The sequence below is a fragment of the Gadus chalcogrammus genome, chromosome 22, assembly GCF_026213295.1.
Source record: "Gadus chalcogrammus isolate NIFS_2021 chromosome 22, NIFS_Gcha_1.0, whole genome shotgun sequence".
Lineage (NCBI taxonomy): Eukaryota > Metazoa > Chordata > Actinopteri > Gadiformes > Gadidae > Gadus > Gadus chalcogrammus.
In genome coordinates, this window is record NC_079433.1 from 9,907,173 (window position 1) to 9,932,337 (window position 25,165).

The 25,165-nt window shown below is 44.5% G+C and overlaps 5 protein-coding genes across 5 annotated transcripts; 2 read left to right on the plus strand and 3 right to left on the minus strand.

Moving 5' to 3' along the window:
* The first annotated feature begins 213 nt into the window (after positions 1 to 213).
* On the plus strand, positions 214 to 4,869 carry prcc (proline rich mitotic checkpoint control factor). The gene is made up of 7 exons (XM_056582422.1): positions 214 to 993; positions 1,092 to 1,142; positions 1,376 to 1,858; positions 1,962 to 2,066; positions 2,238 to 2,384; positions 3,109 to 3,174; positions 3,491 to 4,869. Exons 1-7 carry the CDS (start codon positions 682 to 684, stop codon positions 3,575 to 3,577), a joined length of 1,251 nt encoding a protein of 416 aa, XP_056438397.1. The 5' UTR covers positions 214 to 681; the 3' UTR covers positions 3,578 to 4,869.
* mrpl9 (mitochondrial ribosomal protein L9) lies at positions 4,737 to 7,717 on the minus strand. Its single transcript, XM_056582423.1, has 7 exons — positions 7,434 to 7,717; positions 7,041 to 7,203; positions 6,818 to 6,942; positions 6,654 to 6,707; positions 5,494 to 5,595; positions 5,322 to 5,405; positions 4,737 to 5,094 (listed from the first exon to the last, which is right to left on the minus strand). Exons 1-7 carry the CDS (start codon positions 7,509 to 7,511, stop codon positions 4,831 to 4,833), a joined length of 870 nt encoding a protein of 289 aa, XP_056438398.1. The 5' UTR covers positions 7,512 to 7,717; the 3' UTR covers positions 4,737 to 4,830.
* Positions 7,718 to 8,020: 303 nt separating this feature from the next.
* LOC130375984 (transmembrane protein 272-like) lies at positions 8,021 to 9,655 on the minus strand. Its single transcript, XM_056583167.1, has 5 exons — positions 9,503 to 9,655; positions 9,356 to 9,414; positions 9,191 to 9,241; positions 8,649 to 8,840; positions 8,021 to 8,375 (listed from the first exon to the last, which is right to left on the minus strand). Exons 2-5 carry the CDS (start codon positions 9,396 to 9,398, stop codon positions 8,113 to 8,115), a joined length of 549 nt encoding a protein of 182 aa, XP_056439142.1. The 5' UTR covers positions 9,399 to 9,414; positions 9,503 to 9,655; the 3' UTR covers positions 8,021 to 8,112.
* A 110-nt stretch (positions 9,656 to 9,765) lies between these two features.
* si:dkey-266f7.9 (uncharacterized protein LOC100006223 homolog) lies at positions 9,766 to 12,268 on the minus strand. The gene is made up of 4 exons (XM_056583166.1): positions 12,136 to 12,268; positions 11,694 to 11,781; positions 10,406 to 10,976; positions 9,766 to 10,200 (listed from the first exon to the last, which is right to left on the minus strand). The coding sequence occupies exons 2-4, from the start codon at positions 11,729 to 11,731 to the stop codon at positions 9,934 to 9,936; spliced, it is 876 nt and encodes a 291-aa protein (XP_056439141.1). The 5' UTR covers positions 11,732 to 11,781; positions 12,136 to 12,268; the 3' UTR covers positions 9,766 to 9,933.
* A 1,502-nt stretch (positions 12,269 to 13,770) lies between these two features.
* LOC130375985 (protein rapunzel-like) lies at positions 13,771 to 17,400 on the plus strand. Its single transcript, XM_056583168.1, has 2 exons — positions 13,771 to 14,194; positions 15,624 to 17,400. Exon 2 carries the CDS (start codon positions 15,667 to 15,669, stop codon positions 16,354 to 16,356), a length of 690 nt encoding a protein of 229 aa, XP_056439143.1. The 5' UTR covers positions 13,771 to 14,194; positions 15,624 to 15,666; the 3' UTR covers positions 16,357 to 17,400.
* Positions 17,401 to 25,165: the final 7,765 nt, after the last annotated feature.

Here is a 25,165-nt window from a genome sequence, read left to right on the forward strand (position 1 = left end):
GCAAAGCTTGGTAAACGGTTCAGGTATAACCAGCAACGAGGCCATTAGAACGACGTATATGTACTCCAAACACCGTCAGTGTGATGTGACATGATGCATTTAAGTTCAAGTAAATAATTTAATAAAAATGCATTTGGAGATGCAGATCCCACTGCACAACTGGGTGGCGGTCGTGAGCTGTAGGGCCTGGAGGTACATTGGGACAACGCTAAACTCAAAACGAAGAAGTAAACATGCGCGAGAACCTGCGCAACAGTGGATAGTATTCGACTTGAAAAAAAGAGGTATGTTTTGATCCGACGTTGCTATTTTTGGTTGCAGAAACCCAGATATCAATTTATCAGTGAATAGATCCATGTCAGACTATTCCTCATGAAGTGACCCGAAATTAACGTCCTCCAAACGCAGAAGATAAGTGGTATTATCAATCGCGGCCTAGATTGTAACGTTAATCCGACTTTAGATGGACCCCAAGCTCGCTGTGATGGCCTTGTCATAGCCACTACTCATTCTGCATGCTGGTAGTAAAAACATTTTTTTTGTTGTTTCAAGTAAGATACGAAAGACTTTGGCAGCCAAGCAAAAAACGCAAGTAAACGTTAGTAGGAGTGGTTGAAGATTGAACAAATTAGTTATACATGTCCGCTAGGTGCCCCAGCATCACAAATAACATCAGCCAACATGTCTTTAGTTGCCTATGCAAGCAGTGACGATAGTGATTCCGAAGAAACTTCTACTAGTGTTGCACCGGAGAGCAAACCGAGTAGAGGGCTATTTTCAGTTTTACCAGCACCTAAAAAGGCAACGTCAAGTGCACTTCGAAGTGAAGAGCCAAGCAGGCAGGCAAAGTCCAGCATCTCATCCAGGGCCACTTCAGTCCAGGATGGCCCCGATTCGCAGCCTCAAAAGGGGGGCTTACTTTTCGACTTGCCCAAACCGAAGAAACGTACAGAGCCTGTCAAAATTACTATACCGAAGATCCAAAGAGAAAATGTAAGTTAACGAAATCTAAGCTTCAATTTCTGCTTCATCAAACGGCATCAACCTAATAATATAACTACCGGTAATAATATGCTTCTAAATGTGTCTAGTCGGATTCCGATGACGACGAACCAAAAAGGAAAAGGTTATCGCAACCACAGGTAATGAAACAACTCCCACTTGGCATGGAAGTAATCTTGAAGATGCAGTGTATACATGTTATGTTACCTAAAGATGTTAAAACCTACTTCTATATTTGGGGATTTAATTTAGAGACATGCAACATCAATCATGCTCCTCAAAATGATGTAAGGTAATCTAGGAGCAAATGCTATCTGTTAGTATAATCTAGTACACCATTTAATTTCATTTGCAAACCTTTCCCTCCAAACAGGGGTCTGGCACAGGCCTTTCCTCTCTCTTACCTCAGCCCAGGAACATGAGCGTGAAGGCGATGAACAGACCTCTGATACCCTACACACTCACCAAGGCTGTGGAACCTAAAGGTCTGAAGGCTGCAGCGTTGGCTAAGGGCTTTGGCTCCAGCGCCTCTCCATCGGCTATCAAGGCTGCTGCTAAGTCCGCGGCCCTGCAGCTCGCCAGGCAAATAGCCGCCGAGGACCATGACGAGGAGGATGTGGCCCCAGAAAACTACTTCTCCCTCGGGGAGAGTACGGTGTCGCTCCCCGTCGCAGCGGCCCCCATCCCAGACCTCGAATCCCGGGCCCCTATGGTTACCCTTCCCTTCGTGCCCAGTGTCGACGAAGACGGTCAATCGGACGCCCCGCTGGACTTTGGCTCCGGCCAAGAGGGGCCTGGGGCCTGGAGCGGCCACCCCCCAGAGTACCCACAGCCATCACCGGATCCGGGAGCTCCGGTATGAAGAACTGTAGAATGCCTGCTGTACATGTGTGAGCTGATCTCCGATCTAAACTAAATGGGAACCTCTCTTACTTTCTGAATGTTTCCACATGGGACAGGGTTTTTATAACCAGCCGTACTACCCAGAAGCAAACCCGGAACAAGCTGATGATGACGAGGACGATGATGAGCCGGGATCCTCGGAAATGTTTGATGAGGAGGCAGTAAGCGCAACCTTTCTCCATTGTTTTGGTTTTGGTTTCTCTTGCAGTAATGTACTTTTATACCCTTATTGAAAGACTCTATCGAGTTGTAACTGTCTATTTCAGAAGGGTAATGCTTATTTAAGCCTCCTTTTTTAGTTTTTTCCTTTTCAAATCTTTTTCCCGCGACAGTTCATGAGGCTTCAGGGGAAACGCAACCGGGGCAAAGAGGAAATAAAGTTTCTGGAGATTAAAGGCGATGACCAGTTGAGTGGCAACCAGCAGTGGATGACCAAGAACGTTACTGAGGAAAAACAAGAGCGCAAGTCCTTCAGCAAGGTGAGTTGTGACGCTAACACATGCTCATCTTCCACCAACATCAGCCTGCACTGGAGGTTTTGATAGATGAATCACAAATTAATTATATTTGATTTAATATTGATTACTTGTAGAGGACTTTATGTCATAACATTTTCTGGATTTAGTAGTCGGGACATGAGGGCAACTTCTTCTTTTTTAAAGGAGCTTTAATATATGCAATTTCAGGAAATGTAATGGAGGGGATTGTTATGAGGTCAGAGTAGATAATTCAGTTTTGTACATATTTTATTAAAAAGGAAATTGTTCAGAATGCAATGCACAACGCATCAACCGCACAAGTCATCCAAATGTATCGCATCCACTACTGCAGGAACATGTTAATCGAACAGGCTGCTATAACATTTACTATAGAATCGCCATTGCATGTCAGTAAGCCCAGCTATAACCACATCTAATATCACAATTCTCCTAACCCAATGTCCAAATAGAAACAAATGATACAATCCATTATTTTAAAAAGTGATAGTGGCAAAAATCGGCCACTCTCAAAAGTGGTGAGAACATGTCCCCAGTGTAGATGTCAGCTGAAAACGAGTCACCATTTTTGCAGGGTTTAAATGCTGTAAGGTTTCGTTTTGCTATTGTTTGTGTCAAACATGATCAGTTCTAAATGTGTAATTGTTGTCTTATTTGTTTATATCATCTTATTGACTGTGCATTTAATTTGTTCATTTGTTTTCAGAAAAAGGGAGACCAACCTACAGGACAGCAGAGACGAAAGCACCAGATTACATATCTTATTCACCAGGTAAGTCCTTCTGCGCTGCTATTGCTACTGCTGCCACCTTTGAGAGGGATATGTATGATGGATGGATGGATGGATGGATGGATGGATGGATGGATAGATAGATAAATAGCAAGTATTGTCAAGATGCAAACCAATTATTGGTGCTGTTTTAAAAAAGATAAGAGAGTGAAATCACTTCGGTATACAGACAGGCGTAAAATTAGGAATTTAAGTATTTATGTAACAATTGCAATTAATCTGTTCTAAAGTCATTCGTTTTTATATTCTGAAGATTTCTTAACCTTTTGAATCCTAACCTCCTGTCTCTTATCTGTAGGCAAAGGAACGGGAGCTGGAATTGAAGAATAACTGGGCCGAAAATAAGCTAACGCGCCGGCAGACCCAGGCAAAATATGGCTTCTAAGCAGCTGTATTCTTGACAACCTGGGGCCTGCCGAAGCATTTTTGGCAGAAGCATTGACCGTAGATATAAAGCTTTCCAGTGTTTTTTCACCCGAGCCAAGGCGTTCTTCAACTGTTGCTTGGGATGAAATATTTTTCTCATAAAACAGACCTCTCCATTTTTCCCCCCTTTTGTCCATCTTGTGTTTAAAATTGTTCATATTGGGATTTTTTTGTTAACTGTATTCTAACATAATGTTTGGCTCCTGCATTTCAGCAAAAGCTGTCCTGTGTCTACCCCTTAACAGCTTCTGATAAGAGCCTAAACATATTTCCTAAGATTAAACAAGTGCTTCATAACTATTCCTCTAGCCAGTAAATGCTAATGTGACACCCTCACCCTAACCCATTCAATTTCCATGAGTTAGTTTAGAATATATCTTTATTATATTTATCATCTACCATTGATCATGCTCTAATTTAGTCCACTTCAACTCATCCCATAGCATTAGTGACATGTTGCATCTTCACCCTAAATTGGTATTAACGTAATAAAGATTATTTTTGCAGGGCATTTTCTTTCCTTTGACTCCCATTTACCACTTAAGACACTGACCACTCAATTGTCACATTTGAGCAAAGCAGTATGGGATTTCTGTGCTGATGTTATCATCTCAATGACTTTGGGGCCAGCTTTTATAAACAAACTCAAAAGTTTTGATGAAATTAATAATTTTATAATTGTCAAACCATAATGTACAAGAACAATATATATAAAGTTAACAAACAAGTCACACAGACCAATGCTGGAACTGGAATACTTTTGAATCTGAGCATGTGAAAGTCTAATCATTTTCTAACCGAATGTCAGTATTTACCCGTTTTACATTTGTGATGCAGCCACTAAGTGGCAATAAAACTGCATGTCCATCTTTACGTTGACAAGGAAATTAGAGAATAAAGATAGCTAGGGGCCCGAAGAGTTTTATTTTGTGGTATTCTTTGGTGAGGGGAGACCAAAAGACTTGCTATGAGTTCATAAAGGTAATACTCAAGGCCTTTGGTTTTGAATTTGTAAGTATTTTTATTCCTGAAAATAATCAGCCAAGTGAAGAGATTTCTTGGCGATGATTGCAGACATGTTCGGTATAAAGTATAATAAAAATCAAAAAGACACTAAATTGATCTTGCATTCTTTATTCACATCGATGTCCCCAGATCATGATCCATTATTTTTCTATTAACATGATAATCCTCCTTTCTTTAAGTGGACTTTTAATTCAGTCCATCTTTTGGGTGGTTTTCCATTGGTGGTCCTGCCTTGTCTTCAGAAGGCGAGGTCCCTGGAGGGGCAGAAGACTCCACATCAGGAGAGGTCCCAACGTCAGAAGCTTCCAACGCTGAAGCGGCCGTTTCAGAACTAGCCTCCATTGTAATAGAAACGGCATTTTCTTGCCTCAACCTTTTCTGCTCCTTTGCAGATGGGTCTTCGTAGGGCAGAACCGACATTGGGATACGCACAGTATCTATTCCATTCACCTGAAAAGGAAGAAAAAAAAGGGTTAGAAAAAAAAAAAACGTCTTTTGATCCCAGTTTATTTTTGATCCAACTATTGGACTTTACTATGACCAACATCCTCTAATGAAACAAGAATTATAAGCACATTTATAATAAAAAACCAAATCAGACATGCATACAACTTGTTGTCTACACACTATAATGTAGTATTGAGTAAGGTTGTTAAAAGATCCGAGACATGTCTTACCGTAACCTCACACCAGTACTCTCCTACATCCTTGATGGGCTCCTCTGGAAGTGTCAACGCATGAAGGGGCACAATAACTCCCATCTGAGTAGAGACGTCACAATTTTGAATAATCCGGCAATTAAAGAAATTTATTTGGTCTAATATCACCCTGAAAATAAATCAGAAATACCTTCCGGGCAAATTGCCTGCAGGCAATCTCTTTGGTGAGTGTATACTCATTCGAGGGCCATTTATTAATCTTCAACTGTGAGGATTTCAGGAGGTCCACCGTCTGTAAATAAATAAAAAATAGGTCCCATGGCATGAACATTTCCCTTTCTGAGGTTTTCTAACATTAATACGAGTTCCCCTAGCCTACCTATGCTCCCCCAGTAGCTAGAAATTTCGTTGGGTGTAAAATGAGCATTAGGCATTATGATCCGCCGAAGCTCAGACGCGTCATTTTCCCCGTATGTCGTCATAAGGGAAGATGCCACCTCCCCTTTCTCTGCCTTGCCAGCCCAGAGAATTTGGCCCGCCAACGAGACAATGAGCTACGACCTTGCGTGCGCCACATGTGTGTGTGTGCGATTACACACACTGTAACGTAAAGAAGTACACTTCTTTGTTATTTGGATAACTGACGTCTCTGGTATTTCCACAACAAGACTGTAGTTGGGGTTATCTCAGCCATGGTTGAGAAAGAATTGGGGGAAAGGAACTTTGGATTTGACTCCCTGAAGTACATGAACTGCGACATGGAGGAGAAAGGGATTGTTGCCCCCGAGGGACCAGCGCCTCGGCACTGCCCGCTGCCGAGGAGGTGGTCCCTCGGCAGCGGGCAGCAGTCGTTTGAGATTCATAATATCGTCTGGAGGCGCACACAACATTTGGCTGTGATAATATATATTATATGATATAGATATCTATGCATAATATGACATTATTTAGATATAGAGCTCCAGGACTCCTGTCGGAGTACCCGGAGTGTTCTAAAATATTTACAGAACACGGCCAAAGGCTGTGTGCGCCTCGCCATTGCGATACATAGACTGTAAACAGAGCACATGGTACCGTGGCCGCAAGCTGCTCAGGGCCACACCCCCACCCTCCTCTTTGACCCCCCTCTCCTCCTCATTTGCATTAAAGCTACAGACACCGAAACGGCGCGTTTAGGGAAAGTGCGACTCAATGTTCGACTGGCTCGCAGTGGCCGTAATTCTGTACCACGGCTGAATTTTGGGAACGTCTACAAATGGTGTGTTAGGGGCCCACTAATATCTATATTAAAGCTTAAGGCAAACGAAAAAACAATGAAAGGATATATGAAAAAGGAAGTAAAACACTTACAAGTTGTCCTGTGCGTGTTTGGATTCTATCCTCTGGCTTCCCTTCATGCAAAAGCTGTTGATGAAAGATGTTTGAATAAGTTAGGGGCATGTTTATAACGTAAAGAGGTTCAAATAACCCATTGTCATTTTACCAAGTGATTTGAATCAAGACGAAACGCATACCCGTATCTCCTCGGCGAACATCTGTTTGTTTTCTGGTGATGAATAAACCGCGAGACCTTGAGCCAGCAGTTTATTTCTGCCAACAGATTTTTTCACACACACTGTGTCTCCTCGCCCCCCAAGCTCTGTGAAAAACCAGCACATCAACCATTAACGTCCTTATTGAAAGTTCCTGATAAAATGAGTAACCAGACACATGATCGGCAGCATTTGGGATACTGACTTTCAACCGTTTGTGTCAGAATCAGCTCCATGTTCTTCTCTTTCGGCACTAGTTTGGTGTCCTCCACTAATCTGTAAATCCTGTGTCTTCGTGGATGAAGTCTGGGGGCCCGACCTACTTTGGCCAGCGGGACTTGCCACCAACGCTCCACCACAACTGTATTCTATGGGAAAGTATACATGTACATACAATATATTGTTAACAATACACACTTAGTTATTATAAACGTGGTACAAGCAACCATCACCACAAGCATTGAGCCCAAGTGGGGACTAGAACGCGTACAGATATTTGTTGACCATTTGGCAGTGCATAAACTTGTGCATTAACTTGCTTCAGCCATTTCTGTGCACCATATTTAAGGATGGGTCAGTTATCAAGCAATGCACGAACCTTGCATGGTGTCTGGGAGAAACACCTGAAATGAGACGTCACTACCTCCTGAAGGACACGGCGGCTGGATCCCCACATGCTTACAAGCAAAGACCCGGCCACGTTCACAAATTAATATAAAAGAAACCACTTGGGACTAGATACAATTTTAGCAACGACGCTCTTGAAGGTTATGTAGTTATATGCCTTAATCACAATGCTAGCGTTCCGTATAAAAAAAAAACAATGCGACTTTACAGACCGCTGACAGTAATACGACGACATAAGGCGCGAGTATAGAAGAAGGACCCTTAACTCGAACAGGCAACTTTCCAAGTGCCTGAAACTATTACATATTATGTATTTCCAAATACTCATAATTGACACTAATGGTTTATAAATATATAGAATAAATAAATGTAAGCCAATTTATTTATTGATTTAATGTTTTGTTTGTTCAATTTATTTATTAACACACACACACGCACGCACGCGCACGCACGCACGCACGCACGCACGCACGCACGCACGCACACACACACACACACACACACACACACACACACACACACACACACACACACACACACACACACACACACACACACACACACACACACACACACACACACACACACACACACACACACACACACACACACACACACACACACACACACAGACAAAGCTATCCCAAAATTCATGTACAGCCAATCGTCACAATAGAATGAGAATTGGTTCCGCCATACGAATCATTATTCTTGCGAGACAAACCACGCCCCCTGGTGCCAGCGTCCAAGCAGTTCAGCAGAAGGAGGCATCCGCCGTATAATAACGTCACAATCACAAGAAGCCAGCATAGGTTGGTGAGGTAGAAAGCAAAATGGTAGACATTCTTTTGGCAGTATCCGTCCACGGCGTCTGAGTAGCTGGGGGGGTAAATAGAATAGACCCACAGGGTGCCTATAGAGGGACAGAGACATGCAGCTTTCATAAGGATGGAGGATGATGCATGAAGTGTGTGCACTGTGCACTCACTTCGTCCGTTGATTTATAAATTGGTCTTTGATTTCTGCTTTCCAGAGTTAGCTGTGTTAGATCATCCAGTATATGAATAATAAATAGATTGCTAAGTGGGATTTAATGGTCCCTAATTCCTAATTAGGGACCATTAAACCTCAGGTTTGTGACCTCATCTCTTATTACCAATAGCAACCAATCCTCTGATCCTCTCACCTGCCACAAACCAACAGGTGGTAAAGATGTGCAGAAGGCTGATGCAGGCGGAGGTCAGGATGCTGACCACACACTGCTTCCTTGAGCTTTGGACGTAGCTTAGGGCCAGCAAGAGAAGACTGCTGACCCCCAGCACCATCAGGTAGATGGGGATGTAGGGCTGGGCAGGACAGCTGTTTAAATGGATGGTCCCTGGTTGAGTATTGTGGGATATCAGAACATTATTATTATCACGATGAGGATTCTAATAGGGCTGAAATAGTTGATGATTTGTTTTATGGTTAATTCAAATCTAATAAATACCCTCCCACATTTCTATCAATAAACTACAGAAAATGGCCTTTCTACTCCTTTGCCCTCATTACAAAATCGTTTTTATTTTTTTTATTTCATTATCTCATGAATCATTGAGTTGAAGTAAAAGAGCTGAAATAATTTCAAATATCTATTACCATTTACTAGTATCACCCCAAAGTGATTTACTGACCGTCTAGTCATAAATCAAAAGTTTGGAATTTTTCACTTCAGCACAAGGAACCTACCCAGTCCAATTGCGAAGACCATTATCATCCATATCATGAGATTCAGTACAACTGCATAAAGGAGGCAGAGAAGAAGGTGTTCAAGGACGTGCACAACATTAAAGGCATACTGATCAACAGAGAAGTCTAGACAAACGTGAGCAAGTTACGGAAGAGTACACCGACCTATCACTGAAAGCAACAGAGGACCTTGGGGCTTGTTCTCCATGTTCTGTACTTCACACCTGTTGAGGAGGGAGATTGATGCGTGAGATTTATCATTAGAATGACTCCAAAAGAGAAAATACAATTTGATAATCCTACAGTGCATACTTTCTCCGGAACTCCTCGTCTTTACGCAGTGTGCAGAGAGAATTAAGGGGCTCTCTGTCGAAACAGGACGTTAAGACATTTCCCCTATTGATAAGTCATTTCTTCATCTCCTAGAACTATAACACAGCATGACTTTGTGTATTTTTGTGGGAGTGTACGTTTGTGTGTGCACGTGTTGTGCGTGAATTTCATAGTTTTCCTATTTTCTTAAAAGTGTAAAAAAAACATCAATAAATGACACAACCTAACCTAATATTTATGTATATAGTGTTGATTTTCTTTTATTCAGTTGTTATATTCAGAGTCTTAAATGATAGATAACATGGACTCATACAAATATACAGCTGAATCAGAATTTCCTGATATATTTCATAGGCCATCTCAAAGTTGCATTCAAATCTTGGATGTGTTGGAGGCCATGTTATCATGCTTCAGTTGAAGTCAATAATCATTTGAATAATGGGGGCTGCTGGGTAGTCCATGATGATGACTCCAAAGCGGTGGTCCTTCCCCGTTTTGCCAGTCAAGTAGTTGCACATTTGGGCATTGATGCGCTTGGCCACGGCACTTGGGTAGGCGAAGACCCCAGTCCCACTAGTGTAGGTGAGAAACATCTGGGCCATGTTTCCCACTGGGGCCAATTCCAGATGTTTGTGAACACTCTGCCACTTCTTCGGCACTTGCCGTAAGGAGGGTACCTATAAAGGGGGCAAGTGACTAGAATGAGTGATGAAGGGTGACTAGTGAGGGTAAAGGGGGATTAAAGCGAAACAAATAACAAAATGAAACTGCGTGGACACCTCACTTAAAACATATGTGATTGCAGTGGCTTCTTTTTAATTAATGACAAATTGGTTCCACCTTGGTAGAAATCACATGAGCCCATCAGATAGTATTTCATACCTTCCAGTCATCAGCTATGTCAAGGGAACCGTAGCGCATTCCCAGGTCCGGTCCGTGGAAGTCTTGCAGGATGATGAGCTTCCCCCGGGCCTGCCCCATGGTTGGCATGAGCCGGCTGTGCCACAGCATGTCCCAGCTGGCGTAGCGGTGGACGTAGCTCACCACGGCGCCGTAGATGTCGTACGTCTCGCTCAACTCCTCCTTCACACGCATCAGCACGGTCTCGCTGGGATACTCGTCCAGGAAGTCCACCACGCCCTGCAGGACATGGCCGAAGTGGGCCCTCTGGTAGGACACACCGTGGTGGATGTTGAGGTTACCCTTCACGTGGCGCACGCGCACATCCAGGAAGCGCACACCGGCACGGAGCTGGGACCCAAGGCTCCAGGACTGGCATTCGGCGAGAGCGCCTCCAAACACAGCCATGGTGTTGTGGGTGCCCGGCATGGTGACCTCGGAGAGGAGTGAGCTGTCGGGGAGGCCGGACATCCAGGAAGGGTTGAGGAACTCTGGGTGGGGCGTGTCATCGTAGACGGGTCCTTGGATGGCACCACCAGTCGGGCAGACGACTCTGATCAATTGAAGAAATTAGGGGGCTTTTTTTTTTTTTTCTGGAGAATGCAAAAGCTTTTACTTCTTGCTTTCATTGAATATTCCCCCAGATTTAAATCAAAGAAGCTTATCTTGTTTGAATTTTACTTTCATGAAATGTACTTTCAAGGCACCCAGTGCAACTTTCGAGGCTTAAAAATAAACATTCAATTTCTAGTCTTTTTTACACGTAGTAAGTTTCAATAACTCAATACCATTACATACCGACATTCAAGCAGCAAAGATGAGACGTCGTTGTGTGGTGAGAACTGATAGAAAATCGATAACAACAACAATGCCGCCATTTTCTTTATTTTTTGTAAACTACAATAAATAAAGCAGGCTTCCAGCCAATGGAAAAATGGCTTCTCCCCACCGGCGATTGTTGTTGTTTACGATTTTCTATCAGTTCTCACCACACAGCGACGTCTCATCTTTGCTCCTTGAATGTCGATATGTAATGGTATGGAGTTATTGAAACTTACTACGTTTAAAAAAGACTAGAAATTGAATGTTTATTTTTCATTGAATGTTTACATAAAGTTGCACTGGGTGCCTTTTAAGTTTATAAAACAGCAACATTAACCTATAAAATACACTATATCATTCTATAGCATGATCTAGCACCAATTTAATGACAAGCAACTCTACTCACTATTGGTTTAAAACAAGTATTAACTATTATAACCTTACTCACCGGGCAATGAGAAACAGCTGTATTAGTGTCTGATACATTTCTGCAGAACCTGGTATGACGCCTGTAATCAGGTCTAGATTTCCAGCATCTGTACTCCAGAACAAAAAGTCTGGTTAACATTGACTTGACCTGGGGTTAAAGCCACTATAGTTATCAACAGAAATGAAAAGAATAAATTATTCATGAAGCCACTCATTGTACTTTTAACAATCTTGTTTTCTCTAAAACTATTATACATTTGCATAACGTCCACATGCCATAAAAGAAAAAACACGAAAATAAATAAAGCACAGCAGCTCATAAGCAAATTCAGGCCAGGCTGGACTCGGCTCATCCCTCTCGGTGCATTTCAATAGAAGGCTTAACCTTTCTAATCCCCCCAAAGATTAGACCCAAAACATGTGTTTGCGACGTTGCCTTTAGCTTTCGGAGTGTTGTTTACCTGATACCAAATAACTGAAGAGTTCAGGCGACCAGGCAGTCGTAAGAATGAAGGTGGACGGACAAGGTAGCAACAGATGGACAGAGAGAGCGAGTGGTTACAGCCTAACAGACAGAGGAAGGGAACCGACCAGAGATTATACTGTATACTCTGTAGCACATGGAGGACCCGCTGGGGTGTGACGTGTACGTTTGGTTGGGGCACGTGTGTTTGTGTGTGTTTGTGTGTGAGTGGATTCTTAGTGTGTGTGTGTGTGGTTTCTGAATGTGAGTGTGTGTGTGAGTGTGAGTGTGTGTGGGTGGGTGGGTGGGGGTGAGTGTGTTTAAGTACACATTAGTTCATGGAGATTGGGGGGATTTTAATTTGATTGCATTCAATATATCTTGATTGCATTGTTTATTTCAATGGCATAGCAAACAGACAATACGTCCAACAAACTGTCCTTATCGTTATGAATAATATGCTGGTGACCCAATACCAAGGGGTGAAAGGTCAAATACCATTGAAGATATACAGTTTAAGGCCTGGAAAGTTCCACAGGTGATCCCTTTCCCATCAATTATCTTATCAGGAAGAGAAGGATAAACGTTACATGATGTTGTATTGATCTTATTACGCAAACAGTCCTATTCATTCTAAAGTTAACACTAGTTGAGTTGAGTTGAGGTTAATATTGTATAATATCTTTCTGCTGTCTCTGAATATGAACGTTAACTTTTACGATTTTATTCACAGACAGCAGAAAAATATTTGATATTTGTAATTTGTTGTGTAAATTGTAATTTTTCACCATAACTACCACAATTCTGAGGCATTCGCTAATCTACACTATTTGAGTAGTGTACACTATTTAGGAGAGTCTGTTAAATGACTAAATATTGATTCAAATTAAATTGCAAGCCAGTATTTAAGTGCACGTGTGCAGTGTGTAAATGGGAGTGCACTGGGAGTGCAGGCGTGGGTAGGCTTATGTTGTTGGAAGCCTCTGCAGATGTTTTCCCACTTTCACTCCCAAGAAGGCAATCACTTCAACACAACCTTATCTGCAGTGCTATATTAATCTCGACATTGTTTTTTGTTTTTTTTTACATTTCAGCAATATGGTTATTTCAACAGGTTGGCCTTAGCACTGCAAGTGGAAGCATCGTCATTTCAGTACTATAGATCATTTCAAGTTGTTCCTGAACCATATTAGATTAAATTAGGATGTGGAAGTTCTATAAACAAGTGCATAAAGTTAGAAAAAGTGCAAACTAGTTTTACATTATTTATTTGTATTTCAGTATCAGTTTGTCGGAAATTATGATTATAGGCTAATGGTTTTGTATCAGAATTTGATCATTTGTAAAATGTTATATTTGGACCCTTATACGTTTTGCATATAAATAAATCCAAAAAAAAATTATGATTAAAAATACAACAACTGAACCGCCTCTTATCGATGCATGCAAAGGTCCTGAGGAAAATCAATTTTTAATAAAAAAACAACCAATTTTTTGCACCTTTGCACCTTCCTAAATTGTCCGCATTGACCATCCATTGTTTCTGTACTGCTCTCATGGACCTATTCTGCTCTCCGTCACATAGGAGCATGCACCGGATCAACACACAGCTGACGACAGGAACTAGTCACTTTTGCCAGATTCATGATTCACTGCAGGATAAACCAGGTTTACAATGTTGAATCACGCTCTTATTGGTTTTTCTATTCGTATTATAAATAAGATACTATCATTGCGTATTTTCTTTTAACCAACACGGACTAGGAGGGTTTTGCTATGATCAAAACAGCCAAAACGATTTGCCCTGCCCCGCCCTGCCCTCAGCTGGTGTTTCTAAAACCGCAGCGGACCGTGGTGTTTAACCAACAATAAGCGCTCCCCTTCGTAGACGACCTTCCTCGCTAGCAAATCAACGCTCGTCAAATACAAACCACTTCCCCGTTCCTATGCCCTTATTTGGAACAGAGGGGCTGTGCTTATTAGACTGAAGAGGAAAATGGTGGAAGGAGAGGTCTCACATCCATGTAGACAGAATAACCTCAATTGTTTACTCTCAGGTAAGTCAACGTATATAGTATCAGTCAGTTAGCGTGTGTTCGACGAGAGCATTTAACATTCTGCGTTACAGTTGATTGTGATTGAACGTGGTTTGAACATGGTTTGAACGTTGAAAGAGAAAGGAAGTCCAATGGTTGATTGTTGTATTGTTAAGAATCAGGGAATTACATCAGTCTCATCAAAACATAGAATTGCACTGCTATGTGACTATATTTAATAATTCCATGTGGATATGTCTATGAAAGGTGAAATCCAACATATAAAAATATGTATTTATCCATCACGTTACTGTAAAGACTAGGCCTAAGACACACCCACTAACAACTCTTCTTTAAGTTATGTTTCCTGTGAAGCAGGATATGATACTGGTGATTAAGATCATGGAAATGAATTGACACAAAGGGGTTCATTCCATGTTAGTGGGTGTGATCATAATCTTGCCTCGTAAAATAAAGTGCCACTGCTACTTAGGGACATTTACAATTATTAATAACATGGTCATATTCCAAAGAGATGACTAATTCCATGGAATAAAAAATTGACAACTGTGTGTTAGCCCAAACATTTGATTTATGTTGCGGGGGAATTAAGACGTAAGTGGAGAAGTGGCCATATGGTGGACTTACACGCTCCTCTTACATACATATTGATGGCGCTGCACATTGAGAGCCACCCCACCCACCATCTGAGCTCGGGTTCCCTTGGTTACCCACTGACGCTAACGCAGCAATGACAACAAACATTTAACCAAGCCCCTAGGATCTTACTCATTGCTCTGTTAAAAGACACCTTTCACACAAACCTAGGCTATTATAACTGATGATAATATCATATATGTTTTTAATAATAACTCTAGGACCTATTGGGTCTAATTAGTGAAGCTCCAGCTTGACGCTCCAGCTCCGTGTTTCCCCTCGGCACATACCTTGTCCAATATCCACAAAAAGAATCCAAGGGACCACGACGTGAAGTTTGAAAGGTTTACTTCTCAAAGGCAAAATACAAAAATCCTTTTCCACAATATGAAAATATAATAAAATGAGAGTGAGAGAGGTGAGGGAGAGAGAGGATAAAAAACTGTCTGGCTCCACGCTTGTTAAGCCTGACTGTCTGTCACACGTCGTTAAAACAATAAAGTTTCCCCTCACACAAAATGAAGTAATTGAATGTGCGCATGCACCAAAAATAATGCAATTGAATTTCAAAATAAATGTCTGTGTAGGCCTGTTCCGAATGACCACACTTGACTATTATATTATTCACTCATGAAAATCCAAACATTATCATGAATTATCAACTTAAAATAACGAATAGGCATTGAGGCTCCTACAATAATAAAAAGATCAAGATGGACTTTAATGTTGGATAAAACCACTGTGTTTCTTTTTTTCTGGGTTTCCATCTTCAATCTCCACACCACATTTCTAGATCTCAAAGTACAGAACAGCCGCCCGGCCGTGAAGCAGGAGCCATGGCGGACGGAGCTCAGGTGAAGAAGACGGTGGTCAAGGTGCTGTGCTGCGTGGAGAAGGTCACGTCCTTCGCCTCCTCCGTCGACCCCATCTGCGGCATCATCTCCCCCCTGGTGGGGCTGCTGCGCAAGGGCCTCCAGGAGGACGAGGCCCACGTCCTGGACAAGGACTTCCAGGCGCTGCACTGCAAGATGGAGGACATCTCGGCCAAGAACCGGCAGTGCCTGCAGAAGATCCGGATCGACGAGGTCAACGAAACCTACGGCAAGTACGAGGAGTTCATCAAGCACCAGTACGCCGCCTTCGGCAACATGGTGGCCCGGGTGAAGAAAGACCCGGACGCCGCCGACCTCCACATGAGCACCTTCGAGAGGATCTACGAGCGGGACAAGGCGGACATGAGCCTGGACGTCTACTACCGTGGTGTGATGGGGAAGGGCTCCGTGTTCGGCCGGCCCCTCCTGCTGGTGTACTATGAGCACTGCGGACGCAACCGCACCGTGATGGAGCACCGCTGCTCCCACCTGCGCCTCCTCTTCCACATGGGCCTCATCGCGCTCATGGCCTACACGGCGGTGACGGAGGACGACGAGGAGGAGGTGGCCCAGAAGTGGGCCAAGAGGGTGCAGGAGATCCAGAGCAAGATGGAGGAGGTTCTGAGTCATTGCCAGGAGGAGAGCCCACCCTAGGTTCTGGGAGGGGAGGTCGGAGGGGAGATGGGAGATTGGTGGTGGGAGAGTTGGGAGGTTGGGAGGGAGGAGGGGTGGGGGGAGGGATACGATATTGTCCATGTCAATATGGAAGCACTTCAGGTGGGGTGGGGTCACTTTACTCCCTGAATCCAATCTCGACCAATCCAAAGATATTTAATCATGCCGGGAATATTTTAGAGATTTATTTGAATCGTCAGGATGCCTGCCATATATTCTAATGTTTTTGTTATTTTGGTTGACACATCGATGCTGTGTGGGATATTTTGTTTAAATGGAGACCATGCTTTTGTGTATTAGCTGCCTAAATAAATGCTGCTGTTATGTGTCAAACGTTTCTTTTTAAAAGGTTTTTTACTTTTATGCTTTGATATTCTTTAATCATTGGGGGAGATGGGATAAAATAACGTACAAAATACCTAAAGCATTTGCGCTATAAAAAGTCTACTATAAGTCAGTCATCATTAATTGGCCTAGTGTGGGTACACCGGAAACTGACACTGTTTTTCATGCTTCAAGGAACTAACCCTGAATAGATATATAGCTAACACAAGGACAAGTAAGCTATACAAAGGTAATTCTAAACATTTTACAATTTACAGATATAAATATAGATATAGTTGTTGCAAAACTGCAGAGAGCAATGATTCTGGAATGAATATGGAATGATTAACAGGTTTTTGTTATATGCATGAGGTAGATGGAAATGACAGTTTATACAATACAATAAAAGGCCAATGGCAACTGACGGCCCGCGGGCCATAACTGGCCTGCCTGACATAATATCTGGTCCGCCAGATTATTCAGAAGTTATATGCCTCATCCTCATCGTCCAACCGCTTATCAGGGATCGGGTCACGGGGGCTGCAGCTCCAGAAGGGGGCCCCAGACTTCCCCTTCCCGGGCCACATCGACCAACTCTGGCGAAGGGATACCGAGGCGTTCCAACGCCAGTGTTGAGATATGATCTCTCCACCTAGTCCTGGGCCTTCCCCGGGGTCTCCTCCCCACTGCTCGTACCTTGAACACCTCCCTTGGGAGGCGCCCAGTGGGCATCCTTACCTGATGCCAGAACCACCTCAACTGACTGCCCTCTAAGCAGAGGAGCGGCTCTAATCCGAGTTCCTCACGGTTGGCTGAGCTTCTGATGTGTCTAAGGGAGACGACAGCCACCCTCCTGAGAAAACCCATCTCGGCCCATTGTACCCGCGATCTCGTCCTTTCGGTCATTAACCACCCTTCATGACCACAGATGAGGGTAGGAACGAAGATCACCTGGTAGATCGAGTAGGCCTAAAACACGACATAAGCCAAACCCACAACATACTTTTCATTAAGTTATTTTTCCTGAGAAACAGGACAGGTATTTGGTGATCAAGATTATATGAATGGATACAAAGAGCTCCATTCTGTGTAAGTGGGTGTGATCACAGTGTGTTGGCCCAAACATTTGTTTCATGTTGCGGGGAATTAAGATGTAAGTGGAGACTAGGGATGGGAATCGAGAACCGGTTCTTGTTCAGAACCGGTTCCGAGTCAACCGATTCCTTGGAATCGTTAGCAAGCCTGCTTAACGATTCCGCTTATCGGTTCCGGTCGCGGCAAATGCGTCGTGACGTCACACACACGCTGCTTTGATTTGGTTCAGAACGCAGCAAACATGTCGCCGCCGAGGAAGAATCGCATTGTGCGTTCACACCAAACGCGACGGGGCGACAAGATCCCATACAAAGTGAACGTAGAGACGCGTATAAGGGCGAGTTTTTCGCGGGAGAAAACCGATGACAAGTTTTTGTCGTGATGACAGCCAATCAGCGTTCAACAGCGTGATAACTGAGTGACATGTGTAACGTAACAGCCAATCCGCGTTCAGCCGTCAAACTCAGTGCAGTGCAGTCCGGGTGAACCGCGGAATGGAGGAGAAAGTTATTGTTGCAGTTTGCGACTCCCGGAGCTCTATATATAATAGCATATAATATATTATATACTATATTATAATTGTATATATAATATCACGGCCAACAGCTCTGTCGCCTCCGGATGGCCGTAGCGTGGGGAGCTCTCATAGGGATTGGGCTTCTCGGGGTTTGTTTACCGGCATTGCTATGGTTTCCGGTCTTGTGTGTTCCAACGGTTTATTAGGTAGGCCCATCTAATAAATCTCTGTCTAATCAATGCTTCATTTTGTTTATGTCAGTTTAATTTTGTTGCAAGTTGAATGCAAATGAGCACTGTTAGAATTCCAAAAGGCACAAGCTCTTACTTGGCTGTTTTCAGTCTGTGTTTTTAGTTGTATGGCACATAATGATGGCATTTGGGCTTAAAAAGCGAAACATATATCTTTTCGTCTATAATAATAATAATAATACATTTAATTTAGAGGCGCCTTTCAAAACACCCAATGTCACCTTACAGAGCATATAGTCATCATACATATTTAAAAAAAAAAACAAGACATTGTGGAAAAAATAAATAAATAAATAAATAAATAAATAAATAAATAAACATAAGCAATAAGAAATAAATAAAACAAAAACAAGACAAAACAAAACAAAAAAAAACAATCAAAACAGTGATCAGTTAGACGTTGTGTGCGAGTTTGAACAGGTGAGTTTTGAGTTGTGACTTGAAGGTTGTAATGGTGTCTGACTGTTTTATGTGTGGGGGGAGGGAGTTCCAGAGCCTGGGTACTGAACAGCTGAATGACCGGGCACCCATTGAAGTGAGTCGTGATGTGGGGATACATAGTAGTCCAGCAGAGGTTGAGCGGAGGGAGCGGGAGGGAGTGTATTCTTGGAGGAGGTCGCAGAGATAACTGGGGGCTAGGTTGTGGAGAGCTTTGTAGGTGAGGAGTAGGGTTTTGTATTGGATGCGGTAGTGTACTGGGAGCCAGTGAAGTTGAATGAGGACAGGGGTGATGTGGTCAGATGATTTGGTGCGGGTGATGATCCGGGCGGCTGAGTTCTGAATGATCTGCAGTCTGTTGATGAGTTTGGTGGGGAGTCCGGTGAGGAGGGCGTTGCAGTAGTCTATGCGTGATGTGACAAATGAGTGAACTAGGATTTCAGTGCTGGATTGGGTCAGTGATGGGCGGAGTCTGGCGATGTTGCGGAGGTGGAAGAATGCAGTCCGGGTGATGTTGTGAATATGGGGTGCGAATGAGAGGGTGTTGTCCAGGATGACGCCGAGGCTCTTGACTTTGGAGGAGAAGGGTACTGGGAATCCATCGATAATTATGAGTGGAGCTGGGGTGTGTTGTGATTTAGTGAGGGTGGATTTGGATCCGATGAGCAGGGCCTCGGTCTTGTTTCCATTGAGTTTCAGGAAGTTCCTGCTCAACCAGCTCCGGATCTCTTCCAGGCACGTGATGAGGGAAGTGGGGGGGATGGCAGCGGTGGGTTTGGTGGAGATGTAGACCTGTGTGTCGTCAGCGTAGCAGTGAAAATGGACCCCATGGTGACGGAGGAGTGTGCCCAGCGGGAGGAGGTAAGTGGTGAAGAGGAGTGGACCCAAGACTGACCCCTGGGGGACACCCAGTGAGACACCTGAACACCCAGACTTGTGGTTGCTTAGTTGAACAAATTGTTGACGGCCGGTGAGGTAGGATGTAAACCAGGAGAGTGCAGCACCAGTGATCCCAATACCAGCTAGGCGGTCCAGGAGCAGAGGGTGGGAGATGGTGTCGAATGCTGCGCTGAGATCGAGGAGGATGAGAATGGTGAGTAATCCAGAGTCGGCTGCAAGGAGGAGGTCGTTGGTGATTTTGACTAGGGCTGTTTCAGTGCTGTGTTTTGGACGGAAGCCAGATTGGAACGGTTCGTGGAGATTGTTAGTGTCGAGGTGGGACTGTAGTTGTGCGGCAACCACCCTTTCAAGTGTTTTGGAGATAAAAGGGAGATTGGAGATGGGCCGGTAATGGTTAAGGTCAGTTGGGTCAGCACCAGGTTTTTTCAGGATGGGAGTGATGGCAGCCAGCTTGAGAGTGGGGGGTACAGTACCAGTAGTGAGGGAGGAGTTAATTATGTTGGTGATCATGGGGGAGATGGACGGAAGACATGCTTTGACAAGGGAGGTGGGAAGAGGATCGAGCTGACAGGTGGTGGTTTTGGCTTTGCGGATGAGTTCTGAAACGGTCTGTTCTGTTACTAGGGTGAAGTCAGAGAGGGAGCTGATGAGAGGTTGGCCAGAGGTGATCATCCAGGGTGGGTCATCAGAGGGGGTGCGAGATGAGGCCAGTTGTTGGTGAATGGTGTTGATTTTAGAGCTGAAGAAGTCAAGGAACGCAGTGCATTGGGTGGTGGAAATGTCTGGAGGGAGAGATTTAGGAGGCTGAAGTAAGTGGCTGACTGTTGAGAAGAGGACTCTGCTGTTGCCTGTACCAGTGTTGATGAGGTTGGAGTAGTATGAGGTTTTGGCAGTAGTGAGGGCATTCTTGTAGTGATGGAGGTGGTCCGAATACATTTGGCGGTGTACAGTGAGTTGAGTCTTTTTGTAGAGTCGCTCCAGTCGACGACCAGTGGCTTTGAGCTGGCGCAGATGAGGAGTGAACCAGGGAGCAGTGTGGGTGAATGAGACTGAACGGGTTTTCAGGGGGGCCAGGGTGGTGAGGGAGGAGGAGAGGCAGTTATTGTAGTGAGTCACCAGGTCAGTCAGGGAGGAAGCTGGGGGAGGGTTGGGGTAGGAGCTGATCATGGTGGAGAGGTCTGTGGTGTTGATAAGTTTGATGTTTCTGAAGGAGATGGTCCGTTGTTCCTTGCTTTTGTGTAGTTGGGTATGAATGTCAAAAAGTACAGCTTTGTGGTCGGAGATGGGGAAATCAATGACATCAAGGTTAGTGGGAGTGATGTCAGTGCAGCAGATTAAATCCAGAATGTGACCTTTGTTATGGGTTGGGAGGTTGACATGTTGTGTGATGCCAAGACAGTCCAGAAGTGATGTGAAGTCATTAGCAAAAGTACAGGATGGGTTGTCAATGTGGATGTTGAAATCACCAAGGAGGATAACAGTGGGGGACATTGCACATACAGATGTAAGTAGTGATGAGAATTCATTGAGGAAAACGGCGGAGGGTTTTGGCGGTCTGTAAATGGTGACAATGATAGTGGGTTTGGGGCCTGAGAGTTTTACAGCTAGACATTCAAAGGAGGAATGAAGGGGGACTGTGACAGTGGTGACTTTGATGTTATCACGATGGAGGAGAGCGAGGCCACCCCCCCTCCCATTAACCCGGGGTTTACTAATAAAAGAAAAACCTGGTGGGACTGCTTCATTTAGATGGGAGAAGTCATTTGGTTGTTGCCAGGTCTCAGTGAGGCAGAGAATGTCTAGGCTCTGGTCAACAATAAAGTCATTTATCAAAAGGGCCTTATTACTGAGGGATCTGGTGTTCAGCAGACAGAGTTTCAGACAGGTGAGTGGAGTGTAGCAGGTTGCTTTGAGCAGAGGGAACAGTACACTGTGATTGACGGGACTGACCGTACGGGCTGTGCGAGGAGGGGGGCGGGGCCCAGTGGACCAGAAGGAGCGGATGTTTTTGTTGCTGGTGTGAGCGTACTGAAAATTCCGTCCAGAGCCTCGGTGGATGTATTTTGGTCGTTTGAGAATGTCCTGGGGGGATGCAAGCTGAGGTGGTTGGGTCCTTGAGAAGATCCGTAGACGTAACATCTCCGTTACCGAGTAACGGAGCGGCAGAGATGCGCTCGTTACGTGAGAGTCAAACATAGCGCAATCCAGAGGAACAGGTTAAAATCCACAGGTTGTGAAGTCGGAAGAAGCCAGCGGTAGATCCAGGCGATTATGGTGAAGCCACAGAGCGAGCACGGCGGAGGCAGAGGAGTGGAGCAAGCCGGTTGTAGCTACGCTGGAGACGGGGAAGCCAGTTGGACGGCGCCGGGGGTTAACAGCAGTCTAGCCGGCCAGCAGGTGTCATCCACCAACAGCTGCACGACTCCACGCACAAAACACAAAACAAAACACGCAGACGTTTAACGTTCAGAAATAAATAAATAAATAAAGAAAACTGACGCAGTTACTTAACTTAACTTTGTAGTCCGATCCGAGGTCCAGAAGGGTTTCAGACAGAAGGTGTTGAAAGTAAGCAAAAGAAAACTGATTAAAAAGTTAAAAGACTAGAAAGAAAAGGAAAATCAAAAGAAAAAAGAAAAAGAAAATCGCGAAAAAATAATGTTCAGAATGACGTTCCGGTGAGCAGCAGCAGCAACAGCGTTCAAAAGGCAACAGCGTCCACCAACGTACGACCTCACGTATAAAACACGTAAAAATAAAGAAAACGGGCGCACTGACAATAGCGAAAAGTGACTATATATAACAAGTAAACTTAGCTAAACTACTAAAGACCAAAAAAAACGACAAAATGTTCAATGCAATCGTGAGAAATATTGGAAATACTGAATAAAAACAAGCCATACAGAGCGGCGTTAGACTCGCCAGCGTCCCCGTTACTAGGCAACTCTATTGGGTTATCCCTAGGCGTGAGCCGTAGCACTGAAACATTTGTAATCCCCGACCACCAACAGCGTGGGCCTCAATTACGTCCGCGTGCGGTGTGCCTCAACGACGTCCGCATTTCGCAGATATAGTCGGGCACCGGCGGACGTTCTGCTCCCAATAAACAGCTTTTCTTCAGCTATTTAAAGGACAATGAGGCCGACACTTAAAAGGCTGCGCCTATACTCATAGAATCTGGAGTTACAATACGTAACTATCGTTTCAGCCATTTTCTGTACAATTCAGAATTGAATGAGAGGAGGACTGTCAATCAAATATCGCGCTTCAGAAACGGCCAATCATAGGAAAGCCCGCCCTGCCTTGGTTCCCTCCCCCATAGTGCCAAAATTAATTTCGAGCGAGAGCTTAAAAACATCTTTCGCGAGAGGTTTTGCGCACGCGAGAGGCTGTTTTGCGCGCACAGAGATCATTTGCGCGCTCGCAGTTAAGATCTACGCGTGTGGAATAATAAAATACGCCCAAATGCATCTTTTATCACATCAGTGAATTATGGCACTAATGTGTCGCCATAGCAGCCACGTTCCTGAGAACTGGCAGCCAAGTTACAGAGAACTGGCAGCCAAGTTCCTGAGAACTGGCAGCCAAGTTCCTGAGAACTGGCAGCCAAGTTCCTTATGCCGCGTTTCCACTGCAGGGTGCGGAACGGATCGGATCGCAAAGGTGCGGTAGGGAGGGGGCGGTATAGTATAGCCCAGCTCAGTTCCGAGGTCGCGTTTCCACTGCCGACAGTACCCTTTGTGGTAGGCCGGATGTCGATCGCCGCGGCAGCTAGGTAAACATCGTAAACAACGTCTTCCTCCCCAAGAATGCAGAGGAACGTCTCCACCTCCTTGTTCGCCCAAGCAAGCGTTTTACGCGACATGTTAATTGTAAAGAATAATACCCCGAGGCTACTGTTTGTTTGTTTTTATCCCCGCACCACCCGGAAGTGATGATTCTGTCGACCAATCAACGGAGGGGGTGTGTAGCTAGAATTTCCCGGGACCCTTTCAGGCGTCCGGTCTCGTTTTCGGTACCCCAACGGAGAAGTCCCGAGAAAGGGGCCGGAACGGGTACGGCAAAGTCCGGGTCACGCCCACTTTTGGCGATGGAAACGCGACCCGACCCGCACCTTTGCGATCCGATCCGTTCCGCACCCTGCAGTGGAAACGCGCCATTAGAACTGGCTTATTTCCTGATTGGCGGCTTTGCCCTCAAGTTTGATTGGCTGTCACGGCCAAACGGTTTTGAATTTGAAAAAGATTTTTGACACATTTGTTCAGCTTGGTCCGAAGATCATAAATGGCAAGTTTCATGAAGATTGAAAACTTGAAAAAGATTGTTAAAACACATCTTCATTAATTACAGCGCCCCCTAGAGGTCAAAGGTCACCAAATTGAATGAGAGTCCCCATGATGATGTCATGGGTCTATGTACCAAGTTTGGTAAAGATATGTCAAAGAGCTGCTGAGGCTGTTGGCTGTCGCGACCAAACGGTTCTGAATTTAAAAATCTATTCAATAAATCTAGCATGGCCTGAAGATCATCTGTGCCAAGTTTCGAGATGATTGGACAGCATTTGTGACAAGAGATGCATTTTGAAGGTTTTTGACATAAACCAAGATGGCGGAAAATCCATAATGGCGCAAAACGACGACAGGATGCTTTGAACTCGGCATGGACGAAGCATTCCAATGATTCCTTGTTTGTGAATATTGGTAGACTGGGTAGGCCCGCCCCTTCTGCCTGTGATTTGAGTTCGCCCTGCACAAGGGTCTGGAGAAGAGCAATACATTTCTTTCTGCTTCCGATACGTTTTTGCGGGAGCCAATCACCAAGCTGGCTTTTTCCCTTTGCGCGCTATTGGCTGGTTTAACACAATGACGACAGGGAAGCAACGGCCTCATCGGCCCACATGGGCCTCATCGCGCTCATGGCCTACACGGCGGTGACGGAGGACGACGAGGAGGAGGTGGCCCAGAAGTGGGCCAAGAGGGTGCAGGAGATCCAGAGCAAGATGGATGAGGTTCTGAGTCATTGCCAGGAGGAGAGCCCACCCTAGGTTCTGGGAGGGGAGGTCGGAGGGGAGATGGGAGATTGGTGGTGGGAGAGTTGGGAGGTTGGGAGGGAGGAGGGGTGGGGGGAGGGATACGATATTGTCCATGTCAATATGGAAGCACTTCAGGTGGGGTGGGGTCACTTTACTCCCTGAATCCAATCTCGACCAATCCAAAGATATTTAATCATGCCGGGAATATTTGAATTTGATTTATTTGAATCG

What these genes read in the sequence shown, in the direction of transcription:
- prcc (XM_056582422.1), top strand. Translation starts at nt 682, where the DNA reads ATGTCTTTAGTTGCCTATGCAAGCAGTGACGATAGTGATTCCGAAGAA. An exon ending in CACCGGATCCGGGAGCTCCG is followed by an intron (nt 1,859 to 1,961) that starts GTATGAAGAACT and finishes CACATGGGACAG; the next exon opens with GGTTTTTATAACCAGCCGTA. An exon ending in TTACATATCTTATTCACCAG is followed by an intron (nt 3,175 to 3,490) that starts GTAAGTCCTTCT and finishes TCTTATCTGTAG; the next exon opens with GCAAAGGAACGGGAGCTGGA.
- mrpl9 (XM_056582423.1), bottom strand. Translation starts at nt 7,511, where the DNA reads ATGTGGGGATCCAGCCGCCGTGTCCTTCAGGAGGTAGTGACGTCTCAT. An exon ending in TCTCCCAGACACCATGCAAG is followed by an intron (nt 7,204 to 7,433) that starts GTTCGTGCATTG and finishes ACTTTCCCATAG; the next exon opens with AATACAGTTGTGGTGGAGCG. An exon ending in AAACACGCACAGGACAACTT is followed by an intron (nt 5,596 to 6,653) that starts GTAAGTGTTTTA and finishes ATTTATTTACAG; the next exon opens with ACGGTGGACCTCCTGAAATC.
- LOC130375984 (XM_056583167.1), bottom strand. Translation starts at nt 9,398, where the DNA reads ATGGAGAACAAGCCCCAAGGTCCTCTGTTGCTTTCAGTGATAG. An exon ending in TCTGTTGCTTTCAGTGATAG is followed by an intron (nt 9,242 to 9,355) that starts GTCGGTGTACTC and finishes TCCTTTATGCAG; the next exon opens with TTGTACTGAATCTCATGATA. An exon ending in GGTCTTCGCAATTGGACTGG is followed by an intron (nt 8,841 to 9,190) that starts GTAGGTTCCTTG and finishes ATACTCAACCAG; the next exon opens with GGACCATCCATTTAAACAGC.
- si:dkey-266f7.9 (XM_056583166.1), bottom strand. Translation starts at nt 11,731, where the DNA reads ATGTATCAGACACTAATACAGCTGTTTCTCATTGCCCG. An exon ending in CAGCTGTTTCTCATTGCCCG is followed by an intron (nt 10,977 to 11,693) that starts GTGAGTAAGGTT and finishes TCAATTGATCAG; the next exon opens with AGTCGTCTGCCCGACTGGTG. An exon ending in ACATAGCTGATGACTGGAAG is followed by an intron (nt 10,201 to 10,405) that starts GTATGAAATACT and finishes CCCCCTTTATAG; the next exon opens with GTACCCTCCTTACGGCAAGT.
- LOC130375985 (XM_056583168.1), top strand. Translation starts at nt 15,667, where the DNA reads ATGGCGGACGGAGCTCAGGTGAAGAAGACGGTGGTCAAGGTGCTGTGC.